Source organism: Artemia franciscana, chromosome 15, assembly GCF_032884065.1.
Source record: "Artemia franciscana chromosome 15, ASM3288406v1, whole genome shotgun sequence".
Taxonomy (NCBI): Eukaryota; Metazoa; Arthropoda; class Branchiopoda; order Anostraca; family Artemiidae; genus Artemia; species Artemia franciscana.
Genome location: NC_088877.1, coordinates 6,497,206 through 6,522,794, shown reverse-complemented (window position 1 = coordinate 6,522,794; position 25,589 = coordinate 6,497,206). Strand labels below are relative to the sequence as shown.

At 33.0% G+C, this 25,589-nt stretch overlaps 1 protein-coding gene across 8 annotated transcripts in view; it reads right to left on the bottom strand.

Annotated features, from left to right (window-relative positions):
* The window catches only part of LOC136035992 (cardioacceleratory peptide receptor-like), a 473,226-nt gene that overhangs the window by 363,041 nt on the left and 84,596 nt on the right, over positions 1 to 25,589 (bottom strand). For 7 of the 8 annotated variants that reach the window (XM_065717902.1, XM_065717908.1, XM_065717903.1 and 4 more), the window contains exons 3-4: positions 19,668 to 19,803; positions 15,303 to 15,500 (exon numbers count right to left, since the gene is read on the bottom strand). In XM_065717902.1, coding sequence (XP_065573974.1) covers positions 15,303 to 15,500; positions 19,668 to 19,803 — 334 coding nt within the window. Of the gene's footprint in view, positions 1 to 15,302; positions 15,501 to 19,667; positions 19,804 to 20,880; positions 20,966 to 25,589 lie in introns of those variants that run through there. The other variant, XM_065717907.1, reaches the window with a different exon arrangement.

Here is a 25,589-nt window from a genome sequence, read left to right as displayed (position 1 = left end):
GGACAAATTTTACAATAAAGATAGTCAATTTGCACATTTTAAAAAATAGAATCATGAAAGGCTTTTAAATCTACATGACTGGATGATTGCAGTAGGCCCATGGTTCCTCGAGCACCCTCCCCCGCCCCAATTTTCTAGCAGAAGGATAGGCATGGTGCACTTATCTTAACCAGACGCATGCAAGGATTTTTAAATCATCGTGGATGGAGGATCACGGCCACCCTGATTTTATTGGTCTTTGCGAGACTTTCCTTGATTCGAAAAATGAATTTCTACTGCATCTCCCTGGGTGCAAGATGGAATATTTGAATCGAAGTAGGATGGCTAAAGGTGGCCTTGCTGTTTATGTTTTGGAATATCTTCCGTACTATGTTAGACATGACCTGTCAAGAAATGAAGAAGGAACTTTTGAATCCATATTTATTGAGATTAAAACCCAAGCTAAAACTTTGATTGTTGATAATATTTACCGGTCTCCTAGTGGGTCTGTTCCCTCTTTCCTTCAGATTCTTGATGGGTTTTGGAAATAATCCTACTTCATTCATGTGAACTTTATCTTATGTCAACTTCTCTTGTGTCAACCTAACGTGAATTTTATTCATAGGTGACTTAACCCTTAATTTGTGTGACCGGTGGTCATCCTCGTCCTTGGATTTTTCTTTCAATAATGCTCGCTTGTGCAACATTATATTCTGCATGCATTCCAACTCGCATAACAAACACTACCCCTTCTTTGCTTGATAATATTTTTTCATCTTTGACTTTGGTGTAAAATTCTGTATTGACGAGTGATATCTCAGACTATTTTCTTATTTTCTTTTCCATGCATGACTTTTCCGATTCGTTGCCTAAGAGGAGCCAAGGAGCTGATTTTTCCTCTTTGAAATTTAATGATCAGGGTTTGCATCTTCTTAGGTCACGGTTGGCGGGTTGTTCGTGGAGTATAATTGAAAATGAATCTGATATAGATTCTTTGTTTAATTTATTTTATGATCCTTTGAAAAAAGTTACCTTGGATACATGTGATGCACCCCAGTCAAAACCGGCATCGAAAAGAACAGCCCCTTTGAATCCATGAGTGACTCCTAGACTCCTTAGAAGTTGGAGGAATAAAAACAATCTTTGAAAGGCTTACAGGTCCTCTAAGCCATTTTTCTGTGATTCTCGGCTTATATCTTTTCAAAGCTTATAGAAGAGCTTACAATTTACTTTGGTTAAAGGCTAAATCGTTATTTTACTATGGAAAATTCTCTGCGTGCGGTAAAGACATTATGAAGACACGGCAAATAATCAATTCTGTTATCAGGCCATCTTCTCTGCCTCTTTCTGTCCCTTTAAGCATTGTGACTGATGGCAAAAATGTAGAAGGTGAGCTAAAAGTTTAAGATGTGTTTACTTCCTATTTTGCTAATATCGGCAAAGTTACAGCCTGTTCTGTAAGTCCTTCTTCTTCTCTACCTGATTTTAGGTCTTTACTTGGACCACCTTGTCCTAAATCAATGGCATTGGAGCCTGTCTGTGAAGCTGAAATAGCTGGAATTGTCAATGGTTTGAGAGGTTCTTCATCTTCTGGCCCAGATCGTATTCCAAGTAAGGTCAGTTAAAGTTCATTCTTCCTGCCATCGTTTCTGCCCTCACGAGACTTGTCAATCTTTCTTTTGAAAATGGCTTCTTCCCAAGTGCTTTAAAGCGTGATCGTGTTACTATTCTCTTTAAAGGCGGATCAAGGAATGATCCTGCAAATCATCGTCCCATATCTATTTTATCAGTGTTTAGTAAAATTTTTGGAAAAGCTATGCTTTCTCGACTTCTTGTTTGTTTTAATTCTAAACACTTTTTTTTTTCATTTTCAATTCGGTTTTAGGGCTAAGAATTAAACTAAGCATGAATGTGCACTCTTGAATTGTTGACGTTCAGCTTTTGACTCTGTTCTGATACCTGCTGCTTTTTTTTGTTCGAAAAGTAATTCGACTCACTAACACAAAAGATTCTTCTTTGGAAACTGTCCCATATTGGTATAAGAGGGATGCTTATCTTTGGTTCCTGTCATATTTATCTGATTGAGTCATCTCGATTGATCCGCACTTTTACAGCCTTTCTGGAATAGAGTTTGGAGTTCCATAAGGATCTGTCATTGGGCCGATACTCTTTTTAATTTACGTCATTGAGCTTCTTAATACGGATAAAAATTTAAACCCTACCATGTGTCACCGTCTTTGTCAGCCAGCATCCGTCACCAATTGTGAAAGGAGTTTTCCTTATCAGATGTACTTATTGCTTTTGCTGATGACAGCACTCTCGGCACAGCTGGTAGAACTGAGTCTGATCTTCGTTCAAAAATGATAGCCCTTTTTGAAAGAGTTATCCATTTTTTTTTATAAATCATCTTGCCTTAAATGCCAGAAGGTCGTGTTTTTTCATTTTCTCCAGAGTCTCAAAGGTTTGCCCTGACTTAAATGAAATACACACATCAAGAATTTCTCTAAGTAGACGTAAGGATCGTTAAATTCGATTCCTAGGTGTCTTGCTTGGTGAAAATCGAAAATCTTTTCTTCAAGCATCATATTGACCTGATTAAAATGAAAGTCTCCATGATTCTCGGAATCCTTAGGAAGCTTAAACATACATTTCCAGGGTCGATTCTTAGAATCTCGTTTTGCAGCCTAGTTTAGTCTAAAGTTTCATATTGTTCTGTTATTTGGATGTCAACTTTTCCCTCGTACCTGAAGCCACTTTCAAAAGTTTACAATAAAGTAAGGACTCTTATTCAGGAAACTGACCGATCTTCACTTAAATATCACTAATTTTTTTTGTTCTTCTTTCATTTTTTTACAGTTGCACGGCCATATTTCTGCTGCCCTGTGTAATAATATATCTTTTGTTTCTGATCAATCGAATTATAATCTCCGCACTTCCAACAACTTACAGATTTTTCACACTCCATTAGTGAGGTCTGACTTCAACCCAATGACAACTTGCAAAAGGATCTGGAATACGCTCCCAGAGTTTGCACGAGGCTGACACTCGTTTGGTATGTGTTCAAAAATTATATTGGAGAATTTCTAGCCAGTAAATAAGTTTTTTTACATTTTTCCTTGGAGTTGATGTCTCTGGATTAAGTTGCATATTTAATTGAGTTGGTAAAATCATGCGCTACCCTACCTAGCTTGTCATTTTTGGGTTTATTAAGTTGGGCGATTGTTTTTTCTTTATTTTGTTTACATTTTTTGTGTTGATATTCCCCCCCCCCGGTTGTTCTCGGCCATGGAGGCTTATGGGGGAGATTATGTTGAAGTAGCTTTTTTGTTTCTGAATTTTATTATTAAATAAAGAACTCAGAACTCAATGATTCCTTCTGAGCAACTTTAAACATTATGAAATTTGCATGTTTGGAATCAGCAAAAAAGGTCCATTTTTTTAAGCATATGTGATAAAGATTCTTTTTTTAAGCTTTGGTTTCAATTAATGGAGGTCTTTATTCTTTTTATATGCGGTTCAAAGAAAAAGCATAATCAATCGAATAATTTCTAAGTTTTCAGGCACACTCCTGCTGTTATAACGCTTGTTAATTGTTGTCACATCCGTCATATAAATCACACAAGAAGCAAATAATAGAAAAGAAAAGAAATAAATGACGCATGGTGTTTGACAAGCTCCACTTGTTACATTCCCCCTCAGAAAAGCACAGTTTCTAATGATTATCGAAAAAGAAATGTCACGTTTATAAATGGATTCTCTCTTTTTTGACAAATTTTTGAATGAAATCCATAGAACTTAGTATGTCTCTTTTGGAGAAAGGAATGGATATTTAAGGCATTCAATTATGTAGCGGAACAGTAATGATTTGCCGGCCCTTTTCTTAACACCTCAAATTTCTTATTTTCTTTAAAAGTGGAAATGTTAAAAACAAATGTGGAAACAAACAACAAAATGTACAAACAACAAAACTTAAAAACAAAAGTTTAAATAGAAACAAAACTATACTAACGGTTAATCATACAGCCCTGGAAAAGATTAAGAATGCTTATATGTGAGGGGTGAATCTTAAGCAAGATCTTGAAGTGAAGGCTAATGTAACAAGGGGGAGGGCGGGGTTCCCTGTATATACCCCCTGTATCTGCCGGTTCATAGGGAACTATTGCACAAAATAGGGAAGGTATTTCCAAGTTGAACCTTCACATTACCAAATCTTGGTCAAAATTATAGTCTAATATAGCCATTCTGACTCTTTTTCTCGTTTGTATGAAAATTATTAAGCATATGAGGGGGTAATACTTGCTCTTCACGCTGAAGTTCTTCGGTACTTTAAAAATTGTCCTAATTAAAAGACCCTGGTATTTCAAAAGTTATTCTTAAAGAATTGTAAAAAAAGTCAAACTTTAGCGCAAAGAGCGAGGTATTAAAAAGGGGACAACCCTCTCATATACGTATTAATTTCTGTTCGTTTTAAGTTTTGACATTGCTCCCTAATTTCAGCTGGAAAAAACTTGTTTTTTTATTTACTTTCTGATCGTTTTTAAATAATGCTGGGAAATCCCTTCAAAGAAAGATCCTCTAGACAATTCAATCCCAGTGGCAATCTACCCCGTACAATTACCATTAACGTTTCCACGTGTAAAACTGAGCCACCAAAGGGAAAGTAAGACAAATAAAAAGAATTTTGCATATGAATTTTCTCAAATTCCTCCAGTGCAAAATTTCCCTTGAAAATTTTACCCCCACACAAAAACACCTCCCTAAGCAAGTAAAATTATCCCCTTGGAAAATCCCCCGGGCAGAATATTAACTCCTTCCGCCCCAAAAATTATCTGTGTTCTTACCAATAACAAATACTATACGTAAATAATGAGCCAATTTCATGACTTACAGGCCTTTCTCCAAGGACTCTAGGGGTCAGCTTATCCCCAAAGACCTAGTTACTGGGCTTTTCAACTATGCTTCAACTATGTGTGAATCTAATGGTTACTTAAGCTTCTTTGAGTTTTAAAGGGTATTTAATCCCTTTTTGGAAAATAAGGCAAATTTTCTCAGGTTTGTTGCTTTTAATGAATTGCAGTGAACTTAATTCATCTTATGTATTTGGAATCAAACAGTTCGTGGTGAAGAACTGTATCAAACAGTTCGTGGTAACAAACTGTAGTAAGGAGCGACCCGGCTCAATACTAACCGAAACTCTAAAAAACGGAATTTTAATACCAATAGTTACATCAAAAGAATCGAATTTTTATGCTGATTTTATATATATAAGTTTCATCAAGTTTAGTTTTACCCATCGAAAGTTACGAGCCTGAGAAAATTTGCCTTATTTTAGAAAATAGGGGGAAACACCCCCTAAAAGTCATTGGATCTTAACAAAAAACACTCCATCAAATTCAGCGCATCAGAGAACCCTACCGTAGAAGTTTTGTAATAGTGGAATTTTGTAATTTTTGTCAGAAAACAGATCACGGATGCGTGTTTATTTGTTTTTGTTTTTTTTTCCAGGGGTGATCGTATCGACCCAGTTGTCCTACAATGTCACGAGAGGGCTCATTCTAACGGAAATTAAAAGTTTTAGTGCCCTTTTTAAGTGCCAAAAAAATCGGAGGGCACCTAGGCCCCTCCCATGCTCATTTTTTCCACAAGTCATCGGATCAAAATTCTGAGATAGCCATTTTGTTCAGCATAGTCGAAAAACTTAATAATTATGTCTTTCAGGACGACATAATCCCCCACGATTCCTGAGGAGGGACTGCAAGTTACAAACTTTGACCATTGTTTACACATAGTAATGGTTATTGGGAAGTGTACAGATTTTTCAGGGGGTAATTATTTCGTGTTGAAGGGGGGATCCTTCCATGGAGGAATTTATCATGAGGGAAGAAAACTTCTAGGAAGGGGCAGCAGGATTTTCTAGCATTATTTAAGAAAAACAATGATAAAATAAAAAAAAATCAGCTGGGAGTAAGGAGCAGCATTAAAACCTAAAAAGAACAGAAATTACTACGTAAATAAAGGAGTCCATCTCCTGCCCAATACTTCGCTCTTCACTTTAAAGCATTTTTAGTAATTTTAACTATTTATTCTACGGTCTTTGGGATTCAGGGGTCATTCTTAAAGAATTAGGACAAAATTCCAGGTTTAGTGTAAAAAGCGAGGGGATGACTAGGGGGTGAATCCCCTCATATACGTAATACAAACATACAAATATAGAAGTTCGTTACGTAAATCAATTCTTAAGTTACGTATATTTATTACTAATAAAGACGTTCGTAAAATAAATAAAAAGTTCTAGTTGCTTTTTTAAGCAACCAAAAACTGGAAGGCCACTTGGCCTCCTCCCCACCCCCTTTTTTGTATCAAAATCTTCTGATCAAAACTATGAGAAAGCCATTTAGCGGAAAAAATAAATATGCAAATTTCGTTTTAATTATTTATGTGCAGTGAGACAAAATGAAAACATGAATTAATTAAAAAACGTTCAGAAATTAAATAAAAAAAACAAGTCTTTTTAACTGCAAGTAAGGAGCGACACTAAAACTTAAAACGAATAGAAATTATTCCGTATATGAAAGGGGTTGTCCCCTCCCCAACGCCTCGCTCTTTACGCTAAAGTTTTTTTATTGTTTTAAAAAGTAGAGTTGTGAGAAAGAGTCATACTTTTACGTAAAGAGCGAGGCGTTGCGGAGGGGACAACCTTTTTATTATACGGAATAATTCCTGTTCGTTTTAAGCTTTAGTGTCGCTCCTTACTTGTAGTTAAAAAACTTGTTTTTTTAATTAATCAACATACTAAGTCGATTCTCTATATATTTCTATTGATATCAAAATTCCATTTTTTACAGTTTACTTGGTTTTTGATTTGGTTTTTCACTCTCAACAACGTCTCTTATTAGAAGTGGAGCTAATCTAATTTCAGAAGGCCTCAATTTCGATACGTTTGCAAGGTACTATTAGTAATGGTGTTCGTGTGTGTCGATGTTGACTTTTAAGGGGTGTTTAATCCCTTTTTCGGAAAATAAGGCAAATTTTCTCAGGTTTGTTGCTTTTGATGGGTTGCAATAAACTTAATTAATCTTATGTACTTGGAATCAGCATAATAAGTCAATTCTCTTTATATTTCTATTGATATCAAAATTCCATTTTTTAGAGTTTACTCAGTTTTTTTACTTTTTCACACACAAGCAATTCCGTCTCTTATTCGAAGTGTATCTGATCCATTTGTGTATATTTGCCTTCAGAAGTGGAATCAGAAGGCCTCAATCCGAATACGTTTGCAAGATACTATTATTAACGGTATTCTTGTGTGTCAATGTCTTAAACAAGGTTATGTTTTAAGTCCTGTAATATTTAATAACGCGAAGCCATTCGATAAACTGAGCAGTTACTCGACAGAAGAATGTGGTGTAATTCAGCAGTTATATGAATATTTGTCACGGATGTCATTTGATTTTTTTTTACGCCCTTCCAATTTTTTGGATAAAGGGGTTTTACTGTGGCATCAACAAGTTTTTAGGTCTTCCACCTCATTTAGGAATATCAACGTTTTCAACAATTTTTTTAGGTTTTCCATGTTTCTTAGGAGCTTCATCGTTTCCCATTCCCACTATTTTCTGTGTAGTTAGAATAAAGCTACTCCAACTTTTTGTGCAGCACTAGGTAATTCTAAAGCTCCATTAGAGTTACCCGTAATTTTATCAGCAACTTTTTACCTGCCTACATTTTTAAGGCTGCAGCACTACTTGTTGAGCAACTTTTCCAAGTCCAACAGCTAAAGTTATTAAAAACGGTAAAAATCCACCGTTTTGGACCAGCTGTTAGTACGAAACATAAATATCGCATCCTTTATTTTCTTTCTTGAAATTTTTATTTTTCAATCAGTTTTGGCTTGAAAATTGTAACAGGTTCTCTGTAATTTTTTCTGCTGTGATTTACACGAATTTAATTTCTTACATTTGATTTCTTAATATAAATGGAAGAAGAATTGGAAAAACCACTATTTGTTCATCACAGAAGTTGTAAATATTATAGAAATTCTTAATATCTAAATTTAAATTTGGTGCTTCAGCTTTATCTGCTTTTGCCATGTTACCACTCGCTTCTTTAAGTCTTGGCACAGTTCTGATTGAAATTCTTAAAAAATATCAAAAAATAGCAGAAAGAAAGACTGAGTATAAAACTACTTATTCATTCTATTTAGAATTACTTGCTATGTACAAATCATGTGAATTGACTAATGAAGAAATAAATAAACGAGACTATGACTTACGCAAAACATTACAGTTGTTTCCTCGAGAAAAATATTTGAAACAGGTAAAAATGGTTATAAATACTGCACTAATTCGGTTAAGTCAAAAAAAAAACATTTAAATATAAGAAAATTTTAAATTTTTTTGCAAAACCCTTCCCCCAGAATGTTATTAATTTTTTAATTTTGGTGATCTCGCATAAGACTGGGTTCTGAGGCACACCCCGCAGGGTTTTTTGTTTTGAAGGAAGCTGGCTCCTTCTTATTCCTTGATATGGAGACATCTATAAAGCGATGGCCAACGATTAATATTATTGATAAGTAAATATCTGATAAAAGAGTTCTTTAACTTAACTAGATGAAACAAAATCAGAAGTTTTCTTCCTTAAGCTGTAATGCCAAACGAAAAAAATTGACATTCCAAAAATTTAAATTATTCTTAAGCCAATGAAATTATTTCCGTATATAAGCTTTTACCAACGTTCTTAACTAGCATAGCCATCAGAATGCCAGAAAAACGGGCCGAAAAATGTGTTTCGCAGCGCTCTTGTTTTTCTGTTTTATTTTAGAGCACTAGGGAGGTAGTAAAAACGGTATTATCAAAGGCTACAAAGCTGATTTCTGGGGTATCTGTATTTAGCATGTAAAAAGCAAGTTTTCCGAAAAGAAAATCCAAAGTAATAATAATTTGTGATCAGTTAAAAAAAAACCTTAGTTATTCAAAAAGGAACTTTCGGTTAACAAAATTTTGTTTTACACCTCTCTATCTCTAAATTTTGACTGTACAATTCCTGCTCTTTTTTTCCAAATAAAAGAACAAAAAAGGGGTGTGTATTTTTGAACATTCAGTTTTCAAAATAATGGCAACTTTTATTTAATTTACTTTTTGGAGCAATGAAAGCAAAGGATTTCTAGTGGGAAGGTCTTTTAGGCAATATGATTAGTTTCAGCAGAATCAAAGAGGCATTTTGACAAAGTGTCAAAGTAGACATTACATAAACAAAAAAAGACTATAAATTAATTTTTATGTTTACAATCTATGATTCAGTCTCTTAGCAACTTCATATTAAAAGGAGCAAACTTTTCTTTCTGAGAGAAATAAACTAGATACTAACTTCATTCTTCAGAAACAAATTAACAATTATGAAACAACTTTATTGTTAATAAATGTGTAGCAGAAGTAGGGTATGTTCAGGAGGTGGAAATGCAGTAGCCACCCTTTGAAAAGATTAATGTGTTAAGCCCGTTTATTTTTGTTCTACAATATTTGGAATTAAATTTTAATAAAAAAGATTCAGTGTTTTAACAACACCAAAGTTGTTTTCAAACAGTTCGTGGTAACAAACTGTAGAAAGGATCGACCCGGCTCAATAGTCAATAGGTATTAGACAATTTTCCTTATTTTAGAAAATAGGGGGAGAAAACCCTAAACGTCAGAGAATCTTAAAAAACACACCATCAGATTCAGCGTATTAGAGAACCCTACAGTAGAAGTTGCAAGCTCCAATCTACGAAAATGTGGAAATTTTGTATTTTTTGCCAGAAGACAAATCACGGATGCGTGTTGATTTGTCTTTTTTTTTCAGGGGTCACCGTATCGACCCACGACCCAGAAGTCCTAGAATGTCTCCCATTCTAGACCCCCTCCCACGCATATTTTTTCCCAAAGTCACCGGATCAAAATTTTGAAATAGCCATTCTGTTCAACTTAGTCGAAACTTAATAAATATGTCTTTGGGGGCGACATAATTCACCACAGTTCTGGGGGGAGGGGCTGCAAGTTACAAACTTAAACCATTGTTTACATATAGTATTGGTTATTATGAAGTGTACAGACGTTTTCAGGAGGACTTTTTCGTGTTGGGGTTGGGGTGGGTCTGGGGAAGGGGGAGGGTGTTACGTGGGAGGTTTTTACCACGGAGGAATTTATCATTAGAGAAGAGAATTTCCATGAAGGGGGCACAGGATTTTTTAGCATTATTTAAAAAAAAAAATGAGAAAATAAATAAAAAAATTTTTACCTGAAAGTAATGAGTAGCATTAAAACTTAAGACGAAAATAAAATATTACGTATATAAGGGGGTTTGTGCCTCCACAATACCTTGCTCTTTACGCTAAAGTATTTTTAGTAATCTCAACTATTTATTCTATGGTCTTTGTGATTAAGGGGTCATTTTTAAATTTTGGGGATAAAATTCAAGCTTTAGTGTAAAGAGCGAGGTATTTACGAGGGGGCAAACCCCCTCATATATGTAATAAAAATACACCAATATAGAAGTTCGTTAAGTAAGCTAATTCGTAAGGTACGTATGTTTATTACGAACAAAAACGTTCGTACATAAAATAAAAAATCGAGTTGCATTTTTAAGCAGCCAAAAATTGGAGGTCAACTAGGCCTCCTCCCCCACCCCTTTTCTTTTTCAAAATCGTCCGATCAAAACTATGAGAAAGCCATTTAGCAAAAAAATAATTTGCAAATTTCGTTTTAATTATTCATATTTGGTGAGCCAAAATCAAAACATACATTAATTCAAAAACGTTCAGAAATTGAATAAAAGAAAAGTTTTTTTTTTTTTTTACTGCAAGCAAGGAGCGACATTAACACTTAAAACGATCAGAAATTATTCCGTTTGTGAAACGGGTTCTCCTCTCCGTAACGTCTCGCTCTTTACGCTAAAGTTTTTTTTTATTGATTTAAAAAGTAGAGTTTTAACAAAGAGTCAAACTTTAGCGTAAAGAACGAGGGGTTGCAGAGGGGAGAACCCCTTTCATATACGGAATAATTTCTGTTCGTCTTAAGTTTTAATGTCACTCCTTACTTGCAGTTAAAAAAAAAACTTGTTTTTTATTTAGTTTTTAAGCAAATGTTTAGACCAAGGATTCGATTTTTTTTTATGCGGGGTTGTCAAATGAAAAAGAGTTCCTCTTTTGTAGAACGCAAAATCTTTAATGATTCACCGGAAAAAATTTAAATCCTTCTTTTTCTTTATTTTATAATAAATATTAAAAACAAGAAAGAAAAACTGTTACAGCACCGTAAGTAAACTTCTCGAGTGGGTGGACAACTTCGATAAAATGTCAAAATTCACAATTATATGGGATATAGATACAAAATTATAAAGATATAAAATTTTACAAAGGTTGATGTAAAAATATTGAAATTTATGGAAGTTATGGGTCTAAATACCTCCATACGAACGAGCTTGTTTAATTTTGAGGGGGGGAACGAGCGGCATTTGGATACTGCCGGCTTGATTACGTGGTGTGTAGGAACCGTTTAGTGTAGTGCTCACTTAGAGCATGTAACTCTTAGGGAAAACTAAAGTAAACTTCAAATCTGTTCTACATTTCAAGAAAATATTTCCAGAAAAGCTCATACTGGTGTCCCAAATTTCGATTTCTTTCTTTTTTAAATGATTATTTTTTTATTGCGACGGAATTATTCAGAAATTTGCATACATATATAGCTTGTTTCCCAGAACTAGATTGGAACAAGTTCGGCTATAATTTAGCTCACAATAAGGGGTGGGGTGGGGGTCAAGAATTGTTGTCATTAGTACATCTAAAAGGAAGTGTTGTAGAATTTCAATCAAACTTCATTGGAAGTAAGAGCTAGTACCCTAGTTATACCTTTTCGCAACTAGATCCCGTCCCCGACTAACTTCTATAGGAGAGAAAAAATGGAGGTGTTTAGGAGGTCTTTACATCAAGTCGAGAAAAATGGGGGTATTTTCATCAAGTCAGGACACATTAACTTGTTGTTAAGTAAGAGTACCCGATCCATAGCCTACATAGGGTAAAATTGTTCTTCAATTCATTACGCCAGGATATTTACTAACAGGATAATGGATCTTTACAAATCTTAATGAGAGATTGGAGCTGGTACCCTAGTAATGGATTTTAGAGGTCCTGCCTAACCTGATCTCAACGGGGGAAACGTCGCTTAAAATCTAATCGTCAAGATGTCAGATTTCAGCCATCCTAAGTCAAAAACTATACTTGGTATGTTTGTTGAGTCTGTTTAGAGTCCAGAGAACCATGGTTAGAGTACCATTAGAAATTTTTTGGTCTCGCATCATTGTTGGTTAAGGCACTTCAAATCCATCAACCGAATGTTTTTTGGAGGGTAAATATCCTCAAAAAAATTTCCCTATTCCATCACTTGAATAATGAGCAAACAATATTTATGCTTACAGAAATCTGCAGAAATCCATTTTCACAGCACTCATGTTTTCGCTGTTAGGCTGACATTAAACTTGATTTTTGACTAATCTAATTACTTGGCAAAAATCTATCTAGAAACGGAACATGCCAGCCCAGTACTAGCTCAAATGGTGAAAATCTTTGGCCTGAATTAGCCAAAAATGTGAAATTTAACCACCTTATTTTAAATATATTACTATGGTTTAGCTTTCCCAGTTGTCCTTCTCTTTTTCCTAAACAGATAGATACTTCCTTAAAGAATTTTCTTTCGCCCATTGTTAATTTGATTTATTAAGGCTGTTCTTGTCGTCTTATCACGTTGATAGTTTAGATGGTTCCAAAGAATCATCATTTGTATTCTCATCACTTTAATTTTCAATTTTGATACGTCGTGATTCTCGCTGTCACATATCTTTTAACCCCATTTTTGGTTTCTCTTTATTTTGGAATTTCATTACTTTAGACAATTTGTCAATGCCAATTTGCCAAGTAGCCATGCTACATGGTAGTTTTCATGGCCTATTGAAAATATGCCGGTAGATTTTACCGCAAAATGTCAATGCTTCCATTATCCCCGAACTCGTTGGCATGGTTGAAATTTTTTTGAGTTTTGCTACTAGCCGCTATAGAAGTTTTTGTATATATATATACATATATAAACATATATATATATATATATATATATATATATATATATATATATATATATATATATATATATATATATATATAAATATATATATATATATATATATATATATATATATATATATATATATATATATATCATGAAAAGAGAAATCACCAATGCAACAGCACAAACACACACACAAAAAAAAAAAAAAAAAAAAAAAAAAAAAAAAAAAAAAAAGAGACAGACAGAAGGAGAAAAGGAAGACTGTTTTCCTAAATTAGTGATTAATATAGACCAGCACTTGAATGAGGCCTTAACCTTACTCATCCATACAATCACATAGGTCAAACAGCATAGCCACACACAATCAACCATAAAGAATAATTCATGGACAGGCAGTCATGTCGTCAATAAGTATAAGTCGTCATTTACCAAACAATAGAAAAAATAATATAGACAAATAATTCAGAGGCAACACCCAACATAAGGGCTCATCAGGAGAATACACTGGCCTATATAGGGTTTCGCCGCTCTAAATTCTCTACCCAGCACAGTGTTGTGGCTACCACAGAATATCCATGGCATCCCCGCGTCAGGTATCACCCCCAAAATATATGCCTATGAAAGAAAAAAAAACCCAGCAAATGTAAAACAACCAAGTAAAACCAAAACAAGCTTGTCCTGTTTATATATCCCTCCCGCTGCGACAACATTTCTCGAACCTCCGAAATTAGTTGAAAATTTCTTTAAGTATTTCTAGATAATTCTTTTGATATTTATTTAAAAGTTCGTTATAATGAAAACTAAATTTTTTAAATTGCCGAGTTAATTTATTTGCAGAAAAACCTCTTGATATCAATTTTTGGCTTAAGATTTTACATCTATTTTTAAAATCAATATAATTACTACAAATCCTTGCATAACGAAGTAACTGTGAGAAAAACGCTGAATATGTGATATTTGAGTGTATATTACTTTCAGGGAATGGGAAACTAATCACTTCAAAATCAAAATCATCCGTTTTATTATACATTTTAAAACTTAATTTATTATTATCACAAATATTAATATTTAAATCTAAGAAATGATCTTCATGACCAGCGCCATGACTAGGCTCAAGAATAAGCTCTGATGGATATATATTTTTAGAAACATCAATGAAATCCTTACAATTTAAGACCAAAATATCATCTAAATATCTTTTATTATTTGACAAAGCATGTTTTAAATTAATTGGATTATTCTTATCTATCATATATTTATATTCTAGTTGACTTAAAAACAGGTCAGCTATAAATGGGCTGGCATTCCCCCCCCCCATGGGAATTCCAACAATTTGCTTGTACAAATCACCCCCAAATCTTATATAAGTATTGTATAAAACAAATTCCAATAACTCAAAAATCATATCCAAGCTGTAACATCTCAAGTTAACTGTAGTATTAAAGCAATTTGTTCATATAGCTTTTTTTTTGAAAGACAAATTTTTTTGAAGTTACCATTTTTTTGTCCTTTACGCAATTTAATGTCTTTTCATACGGACTTTTTCAAAAATATTTGATTATTCGAGCTAGTCCAATTTCTAACAACGATATGTACTAATCTTGAAACTTCTGGTTTTCTTTTTTAAGGTTTTTGAATTGTTGTATATTGTCAAAATTTTGGATCATCACTTGTAATGATTGAAAATTTTTATTTTTTGGCCTTCCTACTGACATCATATAACTGGTTGGTTCAAACCTGTAACCTTAATCACGTAGCAAGTGGATTTTATCTAACAAAAAACAAATTAATTTTTAAATTTACAGGTATTTTTGTAGTTTCAATTAAAACATTAAAATTATTGCTCAGGCACCTCAAGTATTTTTGTAGTTTAAATAATAATTTTAGCAATTTTGAACTGAACTTAAAGATTTTTCATCTTTTCTTCATTCCTTAAAAATACATTGCTTATACTCACAAGAAAAGAAATTCCGTAATGATGTTTTTCTGACAACGATTTTTACTAAGCTTCGAACTTTTGGTTTCCTTTTTAAGGCTTATGAATTATTGTATCACTTGTTAGAGTATATAGAAATATTTTTAGAATTTACAATTTTTTTGCTGTTTACGCAATTTAATATCTTTTTATACTGAGGTCTATTCAAAGATTGGAAGTTTAAGGAAAGGAATCCCTGCGAATAGTAAGTTTTTCATGTCAATGAAATATTTTAAAAAGTAAGACGAATTTATACTTACATCCCCCTGAAAAGTTCATTGGATGAGAAATGGCGTCACATCTATCTATACTTAGTGCAATAAGAACGTATGTTGACGAATATGTTACTAGCACTTGGGAAAAACGAATGATTTTGCAAGCAACGTTTCCAGCGTACCATACAACTGTCATTTTCCATGCGATATCTGTGGCCACGCTTATTAAACCAACGCTGAGGTCTGAAAAAAAAAGGTGAACATTATCTCAGGAAATTGTTTTTATTGTTGATATAATTGCTATTTAAATTAATTAATTATTTCAATTATTCAGCGTATTATACGTAATTATTATTACGTAATTGGCGTATTATTACGATTATTACGTATTATTACAGCGTATTATTACGTAATTATTTCAGCGTACCAAACAACTGTCATTTTCCACGCGATATATGTGGCCACGCTTATTAAACCAACGCTGAGGTCTGAAAAAAAAAATAAAAAAAAGGTGAACATTATCTCATGAAATTATTTTTATTGTTGATATAATTGCTATTTAAATTAATTAATTATTTCAATTATTCAGCGTATTATATGTAATTATTATTACGTAATTATTACGTATTATTACGATTATTACGTATTATTACGTATTATTACAGCGTATTATTACGTAATTATTTCAGCGTACCATACAACTGTCATTTTCCACACGATATATGTGGCCACGCTTATTAAACCAATGCTGAGGTCTGAAAAAAAATAACAAAAAAAGGTGAACATTATCCCATAAAATGATTTTATTGTTGATATAATTGCTATTTAAATTAATTAGTTATTTCAATTATTCAGCGTATTATACGTAATTATTATTACGTAATTATTACGTATTATTACGATTATTACGTATTATTACGTAATTATTTCAGCGTACCATACAACTGTCATTTTCCACACGATATCTGTGGCCACGCTTATTAAACCAACGCTGAGGTCTGAAAAAAAAGGTGAACATTATCTCATGAAATTATTTTTGTCGTTGATATAATTGCTCATTAAATTAATTAATTAATTTCAATTATTTAATGGAATTAGAAAATGTAAATTGTTAATTCAAATTGTTAATAATTTTTGTTTACTAGCTTAACAGCGATGGCCATGGAGCTGGCGATTTAAATTATATTGAAGAAAACAAAAAATTAGATTATTATAAGTAGAGTTAGATAATTTTAATGTTTGATGAAGAGTCCAAAATAGGACAGCAATGGTTCCTTTACTGATACCAATTTGAGTAAAGATTCAATAACATAATTGCCAAATATTAAAAATAAACAGCCAAAAGGCGACCACAATACTTTTGTAGTAATAGATGACGGATCATGTTGTGATTTGCTCTTAAAACCATAGGTTTCGGACCCAGCCTATGATTCTCTTTATTTGTCTGGATTAATTGGGACTCAAGACCTGTTCACTCAAACTATAGGTCAAGTAGACTGAGACCTTCTCAGAATTACCAAACCAAAAATATTCCCTACAATAGAAAATTCAGTTTAAAGTCAACAGTTTAAAGTTTGAAGTCAGTTTAAAATCAATAGTTTAAAGTTTAAAGTCAGTTTAAAGTTCCTAGAAAATTCAGTTTAAAGTCAACACAGTGCACAAAACATGATAGTAAACACAGTGTTTGGAACAAAAATACATCAAAAAAGAGATTCAATTGAAATTTTAGGGATTACAATGCTTTCAGAAGCCGATACACTCAATCATAAAAAGATATTAGTGAATGAATAAAAAGATATTAGATAAATAAATAAATTAATATTAAATAATTTTAATTTAAAAAAATAAATTTAAATAAATAAAATATACTTAAATGAATTTAATATATTTAAATAAATAATATTCTAAATATATTTAAATAATATTGAATATATTTAAATATTAATATTTAATATTAGTAGAATATAATAATATTTTCATATAATATAAAAATATTTATAATAATAAAATATAATAATATTAATATAAATAAATAATATTTAATATATTTAAATAAATTTATTTAAAAAAATAAAAGATCTTTACTAAGATATTAGTAAATAAAATAAAAAGATATTAGTAAAAAGGTACAGTAAATGTAAACCAAAACCTTTTTTTGATGTGAGTTTATTTTGAGCTTAGGTGTCAACAAAGCTATGCCCAAAATTGTTTCTAGGAATATTTGAAGCTGGAGCCCTAAAAGTCCAAAAAATTAAATATAATACGTAGTTTTTTTTTAAGCCAGAAAGCACCTGAATGACTTTTCTGGAATTCAATTGCCCTACACAGGACTTGGCCATTCTTCATCCAGATCGAAATCCGGGGCGTAGCTCTGGATTTGCTTGAAGCCACGACGTCTTCTATAAAAAGACCTTGAAAGAGGATTCCGTATTCAATATTATAATTAATAGTACCCAATTGCGAAGGGAGAACTTTTTAATAGTTATGCAATTCTTAGCAGATGGGGGAAGGGTAATTTTTAGATTGTTGCTTACACTTTAAAAAAATGAGATGAAGAAATTTTGCTTGAGCTCAATTCTAAATTCCCAAAAAAATGTTAAGTTTTGGGGAGGGGGAGCGTGTGATAAAAATATTTTACTAATCAAGAAATTTTAGAGACTATGCAGTAAATGGACAACCTTGGACAACCAATTTGGACAACCAAAATGGACAACTAATTTGCCAAAATGTCCAAAATGGACAACCAATTTGGACAAAACCAATTTGGACAACCAAAATGGACAACCAATTTGCCAAAATGTCCAAAATGGACAACCAATTTGCTGAATTTGTGAAGGGAAGCGACAGTCATTCATCTCGGTGCCCAGTTCAACAGTGGCCCCTGTTCTGACAATTTATATTTTCCTTATAACTAGTAAAAATTATAACAATATTTCTAACAAATTGTGGCCTCTGCGAAGCTGAGACTCTTCATTTTATCCCAGTTAGCACAAATCCAGCCACATTCCATCGTTAATTGTAAGACATTAACATAATAGCAATATTTTTTAAGACATGAGAAACTACTGAGATATTCTATTATTAGCATTAGGTTTTACTCATTTTTATCTCACTAATGACAGACATAATTTAAATTTATATTACCCAGGGACAGATTTTCATGCTTTGGGGAAATTTAGCATGGGAAATCAATATCCATCATTCACTTGAAAGGTGTGTTATGTTTGCTTCGCTTTATCACCTTTCCATTTCTTGAATAATGACATCAATTGTGAATGATTTCTTTTTCCAAGGAATTGGCACCAGAAATAGTGCTTTTGGCGATTACAAGCTTTTCGTAGGTACTAAACACACAAATGGAACATTGATAAATTGTCTTAGCTTAATTTTGGGGCCAAGCAAGACTAATAAATATATTCTGAATATTTGGGTAAGGTTTTTTTTGCATTTTTTACGTTTGACAAAGACAACATTCTCTTACTGACGGTGGGTATGAAATAACAGGACTGAAAAAAACAATATGAAACAGAGTAATATTTTTGGTGCTTAGATGAATCCTAACCACCCGAATTGTTCCTCTGAAATAGTCATAGGTCATAAGAACAAATAGCACGGTGAGAATGTGGCGCGGGGGAATGAGACTGTTCAGGAAGAGTTTATATTGTGGGGAGAGCAGGAAATATTTCATAACAGTAAAACATTAAGGAAGTCGGCTTGGTACCTTTGGAGCACGACACTTTTGGCCTATTCTGAGTTCAGTACAACTTTTTTGAACCGTCCTTTGAGCCGACCTGGAGTCATATTGAAGCACCCTGAAATGTTTGCTCGACTCGTGAAAACGTAACAAAAATGAGTATAAAAAAATTTCTTACGTGCTTTTTAAAGTTTTCTGCTAATCCCTCATCCTGAAAAAAACCGTAAATCCCCCTCCCCCGTAAAAAAAAAACTGTGAATACAACCCGACCTGTGTAGTCAAGGTTAATTCTCATTTTCTGCTGAAGGAGTTGGATCATGAATCGTTCAAAATTAAGTCTTTCAACGAGGCACAAACTTCCTTCACTTCCTCGATTGACTTCAGAAGATAATTCCATTATTTGGGTCAAACGCGACAGATGGAAATTGAGCATTACAATGAGTAAAAAAAAAAAATAAATAAAATAAAAAATAAAAGACGAGAGTTTCTATTACGGTATAAACATAAACATTAGTAAATTTCTATAAAATTCAACAATTTCATAAAACATAAGCGGTTATAATAACACCCTACAAATTCTTTCTGATTTTTTTTTTTTTATCAAACAATACTTCCATTGCTTTACTAAGATACGTAAATAAAATATTTAAATGCGAACAGCCACACATTAACACAATAAATATTACAAAGATATACTAGAAGCACTGAAAACTTACCAGCAATTGCGAGGTGAGTAATAAAATAGTTCATTCTTGATCTTCGCCCCTTAGCCAATACTAATGCCAACAAAACCGCGGAATTGCCAACAACAATGAAGAAGAAAAGAAGCCATAAAAAAGCAAGTTGTTCTGTCTGCAATAGATATTTAGCCATTAGAAGAGACTTCGAAGGAAATCTAACACTTCCGCTCAAGTTGCTCTGCAAATATATCTCACTTGTTTTAGACATCTTAAATTAATGGGAAAAGCAAGTCTAAAAACGTTTTTGGTTCCAGGAAAAAAAAATCCTTGTTCTTTAAAAAAGGATAAAGAGTCAAGGGGCGGCGAGCTAGGCGAAATGAGCAGAAATAACTACTTTTTACTACGAATATATAAGCACCACTAAATTAGGAGATTACGTGAGAATTGAAAATAGTACTTTGAGTTGCTTCAGTAAAATGAAAATTCTATTTGTCTGTAAATTACGAGATTATCAACTAGCTATTTTTGCTTATCAATCTTTGAATCGTCATTCATCAGAGCGCTTTTGTGAAATTCTTGAGTCGAACTCGTTTTACTATTGTATAAACTAGGCACTCTTCAGGGATAAGGTCTAAGCTGGGAGTACTCACCGAGGACCTTTATTTCCGCGTTTTGCAGGACCACAGCTGTGGAAATCACACCCGGTGGGTATAAAGGTATCTGTCTCTCTCTGGCTCTCTCTCTCTCTCTCTCTCTCTTTCCTTATCTCTCGCTCTCTCTCATGGTTGCCATGTTTGGTAGGTTTTAGACTTTTACAGTGGAAGAAGGAGGCACAATCCAAACACTTCTTTGTAGAAATTTTTGTTCGTTTCAAGCTGGATTTGCATATTCAATTTAAGTTTCACTCGTTTTAAGATTTACCTAGTCAATTATGTTAGTAACTATTCTTTTTTTGTTTCCTATGATTGTTTGTTTAATTTTTGTTCGTTTTGGGTTTCATTTATGCCTCAATAACAAAATATTTTTGTTCGTTTTAAGCTTGATTTGCATGTTCAACTTAAGCTTTACTCGTTCTGAGTTTTATTGTTCATTTATAATAGTGCCTATGATCTAACAAATACAACGTAGAAACAATAGGGAAAGTTTTTTCAAGACAATGGAAAATATATTTATGTAGATATTTCGGCCCTATGTCCAAGGGCCGTCTTCAGCACAATACAATACTATATATATATATAAAAGAACTTACATCAAATTGTGAGAATTAAAACTGAATATAAAAACACTTATTAAAACAATTTTTTTTATAAAAATATAGCCCTAGCATCCTTACTTCAGCGAAGTTCAACCAGGACTGGCGAAAAGAATGAAATGAAGAAATATAAACTCATTCAAACTAAAGAGAATAAAATGATTAGATGCAATTTCTTAAAGCTAATCTTGCTTGTTTAGCAGCCTGTCTCAAAGGCCTTTTCGTAGTTGGTTCAGTACTATTATAAATTGGTTTAGTAAAATATTTTGTTAGATCATTTTTAATTAAATTTGAGTATAAAGAATTTAGTGAGTATTCCCCCAAGTCCCTGTTCAAAGAAATATTTTTATTGATTTTGAGATTAATTTCAATTGATTCTCGAACCACCTGTTTTATTCCCAAATCATTACTAATGAGTGAAGAGTTTTCAAAAAGTATCATGTGGGACGGATTATTAAAAATATGCCAACCTAGAGCAGAATCAAAGGAATTGTTGGAACCATTTGAAATTAAGGCCTTGTCTATGTCATTTTTATGCTGATGTAACCTTTTGTCTAGATTCTGATGGGTCCTGCCGACATAGTATTTTCCGCAATCACAGGGTATTTGATAGACAAAGGTTACATCAGCATAAAAATGACATAGACAAGGCCTTAATTTCAAATGGTTCCAACAATTCCTTTGATTCTGCTCTAGGTTGGCATATTTTTAATAATCCGTCCCACATGATACTTTTTGAAACTCTTCACTCATTAGTAATGATTTGGGAATAAAACAGGTGGTTCGAGAATCAATTGAAATTAATCTCAAAATCAATAAAAATATTTCTTTGAACAGGGACTTGGGGAATACTCACTAAATTCTTTATACTCAAATTTAATTAAAAATGATCTAACAAAATATTTTACTAAACCAATTTATAATAGTACTGAACCAACTACGAAAAGGCCTTTGAGACAGGCTGCTAAACAAGCAAGATTAGCTTTAAGAAATTGCATCTAATCATTTTATTCTCTTTAGTTTGAATGAGTTTATATTTCTTCATTTCATTCTTTTCGCCAGTCCTGGTTGAACTTCGCTGAAGTAAGGATGCTAGGGCTATATTTTTATAAAAAAAATTGTTTTAATAAGTGTTTTTATATTCAGTTTTAATTCTCACAATTTGATGTAAGTTCTTTTATATATATATATAGTATTGTATTGTGCTGAAGACGGCCCTTGGACATAGGGCCGAAATATCTACATAAATAATTTCCATTGTCTTGAAAAAACTTTCCCTATTGTTTCTACGTTGTATTTGTTTGTTATGGAAAGGCAGTGTGGTCTTCGTCGCTATTTTCGCCTATGATCTTTGAACTATTTTTAACAAAATGGCTCAAAATTTTCAAATATCTCAAAATTTTTATGGGAAATATTTGGGGAAAAGGGTGTGGGTGGGAGGCTAGTTGTCCTCCGATCACTTTTGACTCTTAAAAGGATACTAGAACTTCCGATTTCCAATCGGATGAGCCTCCTTCGAAAGTTACGTGACAAGCCCTCCCATGTGAAGGGCCTCTGGAAAAAAAAATAATAGTAATAAAACATTGAAGACGTACGGCCTTTACTATAGGCAAAGCTATAGCGTATCCTCTGATTCATGGAAAGTTTAATGATAATCAAACTCATTTTGGGCTTAGTGTTTACATAGCTAGTTTATGTTGAATAGTGGTCAAAAACCTCGTTTAGTGGTAATAAATATGAAATCAGATCCTACCTAAGCTTTCATTACACATTGTTGAAGTTAAAACTTCCATAACATGCGCCTGAACCCTTTTAAAAATTTGATAAAACCACAAGTATATTTGATTAGTTTTTGTCAGTATCTGAACAGGGTGTTTGGCTGTAACTGAATTGATGTCAATGATGTACTAGCAGAAGGCACTCCCTTACAACTAAAATGTCCTGGAGGCATTTATTAAACTTTAAATTCTGGTATATTCAACTAATGTGAGAACATATACGGCTAGAAAAGTAGACAAGAATCATACGCTTACTCAGGGGAAATGAGGCCTTGGGAAAAAGAGCCTCTCCTAAATCCTGAGAATTTTAGGGATATTCCAAATTAAAAAATTTTCCTTCTCATAATTCCCTAAATAAATTTAGGTTTAAGTTTCTGACTAGTTTGTATTTTAATTTAAAACTCAGACAGTAGATGTTATCAAAATAAGTTAATTATTATTAATTAATAATTAATTATAAATTAATTAATTATAGTAGCTGTTATTAATCTTTACAGTGTATGCAATTTAGACGTCAGTTTCTAATGCAAATATTAATGCGACCTATTACCCAAAACGCTTCTAAAAGCATGTTTTAGGAAAACAAAATTTACATGATAAAATAGAAGGCGTTTTACCCTCGTCGCTATTCATGAGAAACCAGGAGAGTTTGAGTAATGATCCTCACAGGAGGCAATACCATCCGATTTTATTTTCATCCTCTTTTTAACGAGGATACTATCTTACGAAAACTAGGGGGCACTCAAGTTTCTTAGCTTTAGAAATACAATATAAACGAGACAGTTCCTACATATTTCTGAAAGCTTGATTTTGAAGCTCTGCGTCTATATGCGTTCTTCCTTTTCAAAAATAGAGAATTTGAATTTAAACTGAAATTTATATACTTTAGAAAAAAACGGTACTCTAAACAAAGAAGTAAGTCAGTTTAAAATAACGGCCCTCAGAGGTAATAGCTACTTAGTCATTTCGCTTTTTAACCGGGGTAACATTTATAAAAATAAAAATAGTTTTGATAGAGTTTGAAGAATGGCTTAAGGGTAATAGTGATTCACGTTCTTTTTTCTTCAAAATACGAGCAACATCTATCAAACAGTTCGTGGTAACGAACTGTAGTAAGGAGCGACCCAGCTCAATAGTAACCAAAACTCCAAAAAGCGTAATTTTGATACCAATAGCTACATCAAAAGAGTTGCATTTTAATACTGATTTTAAATATACAAGTTACATCAAGTTTAGTCTTACCCATCAAAAGTTACGAGCATGAGAAAATTTGCTTTATTTTAGAAGATAGGGGGAAACACTCCCTAAAAGTCATAGAATCTTAACGAAAATCACACCACCAGATTCAGCGTATCAGAGAACCCTAATAAACAAGTTTCAAGCTCCTATCTGCAAATACGTGGAATTTTGTATTTTTTGCCAGAAGGCAGATCACGGATGCTTGTTTATTTGTTTGTTTGTTGTTGTTTTTTTTCCAGGGGTGATCGTATCAACCCAGTGGTCCTAGAATGTTGTGAGAGGGCTCATTTTAACGGAAATGAAAAGTGCTAGTGCCCTTTTTAAGTGGACAAAAAATTGGAGGGTACCTAGGTCCCCTCCCACGCTAATTATTTTCCCAAAGTCACCAGATCAAAATACTGATATAGCCATTTTATTCAGCCTATGTCTTTGAGGACGACATAATCCCTCACAGTTCCCGTAGGAGGGGCTACAAGTTACAAACTTTAACCAGTGCTTACATATAGTAATGGTTATCGGAAAGTGTACAGACGTTTTCAGGGGGACTTTTTGGTTGGGGGGAGGGGTTGAGAAGGGGGGATATGCTGGGGGAGCTTTCCATGGAGGAGTTTGTCATGACGGAAGAAAATTTCCATGAACGGAGTGCAGGATTTTCAAGCATTTATTTAAAAAAAAAAAATATGAAAAAAGTTTTTTTCAACTGAAAGTAAGGAACAGCATTGAAGCTTAAAACGAACAAAAATTATTACGCATATGAGGAGTTCACCTCCTCCTAATACCTCGCTCTTTATGCTAAAGTATTTTTAGGAATCTTTATGCTAAAGTATTTTAAGGAATTGAGACAAAATTTAAGATTTAATGTAAAGAGCGAGGTATTGACGAGGGGTTATGCCCCTTCAAATACGTAATAAAAACATACAAATACAGAAATTCGTTACAGAAGCTAATTTGTAAGTTACGTATATCTTTTACTAATAAAAACGTTCGTAAAAAATTAAAAGTTCTAGTCGCCTTTTTAAGTAACCGAAAAAATGGAGGGCAACTAGGCCTCCTCCCCCACTCCTTTTTTCTCAAAATCACTCGATCAAAACTATGAGAAAACCATTTAGCCAAAAAAATAAATATGCAAATTTCGTTTTAATTATTCAACTGCGGAGAGCCAAAATCAAAACATGCATTAATTCAAAAACGTTCAAAAATTGCATAAAAAACAATATTTTTAACTGAAATTAAGGAGCGACATTAAAACCTAAAACGAACAGAAACTACTTCGGATATGACAGGGGCTGCTCCCTCCTCAACGCCCCGCTCTTTAAGCTGAAGTTTTTTACTGTTTTAAAAACTAGAGTTGAGAGAAAGAGTCAAACTTTAGCGTAAAGAGCGGGGTGTTGAAGAGGGAGCAGCCCCTTTCATATACGAAATAATTTGTGTTCGTTTTAAGTTTTAATGTCGCTCCTTACTTTCAGTACAAAAAACTTGTTTTTTTTTATTGAATAAAAAAAAAGTTTGAATAAAGATCTGAATGACAATTTAAAAAGGTAAACAAAACGAAGCAGAATCTAAGAAAAGGTCCTCAGAGGTTGTAGCAAGTCATTTGTTTATTCTTCTGATAGAGACAACTTTTGTAAAAATAAAATTAAAGAAAAGTTTGAGAAATGAGTTTCAATAATGGTCCTTTTTGTTCTTTTT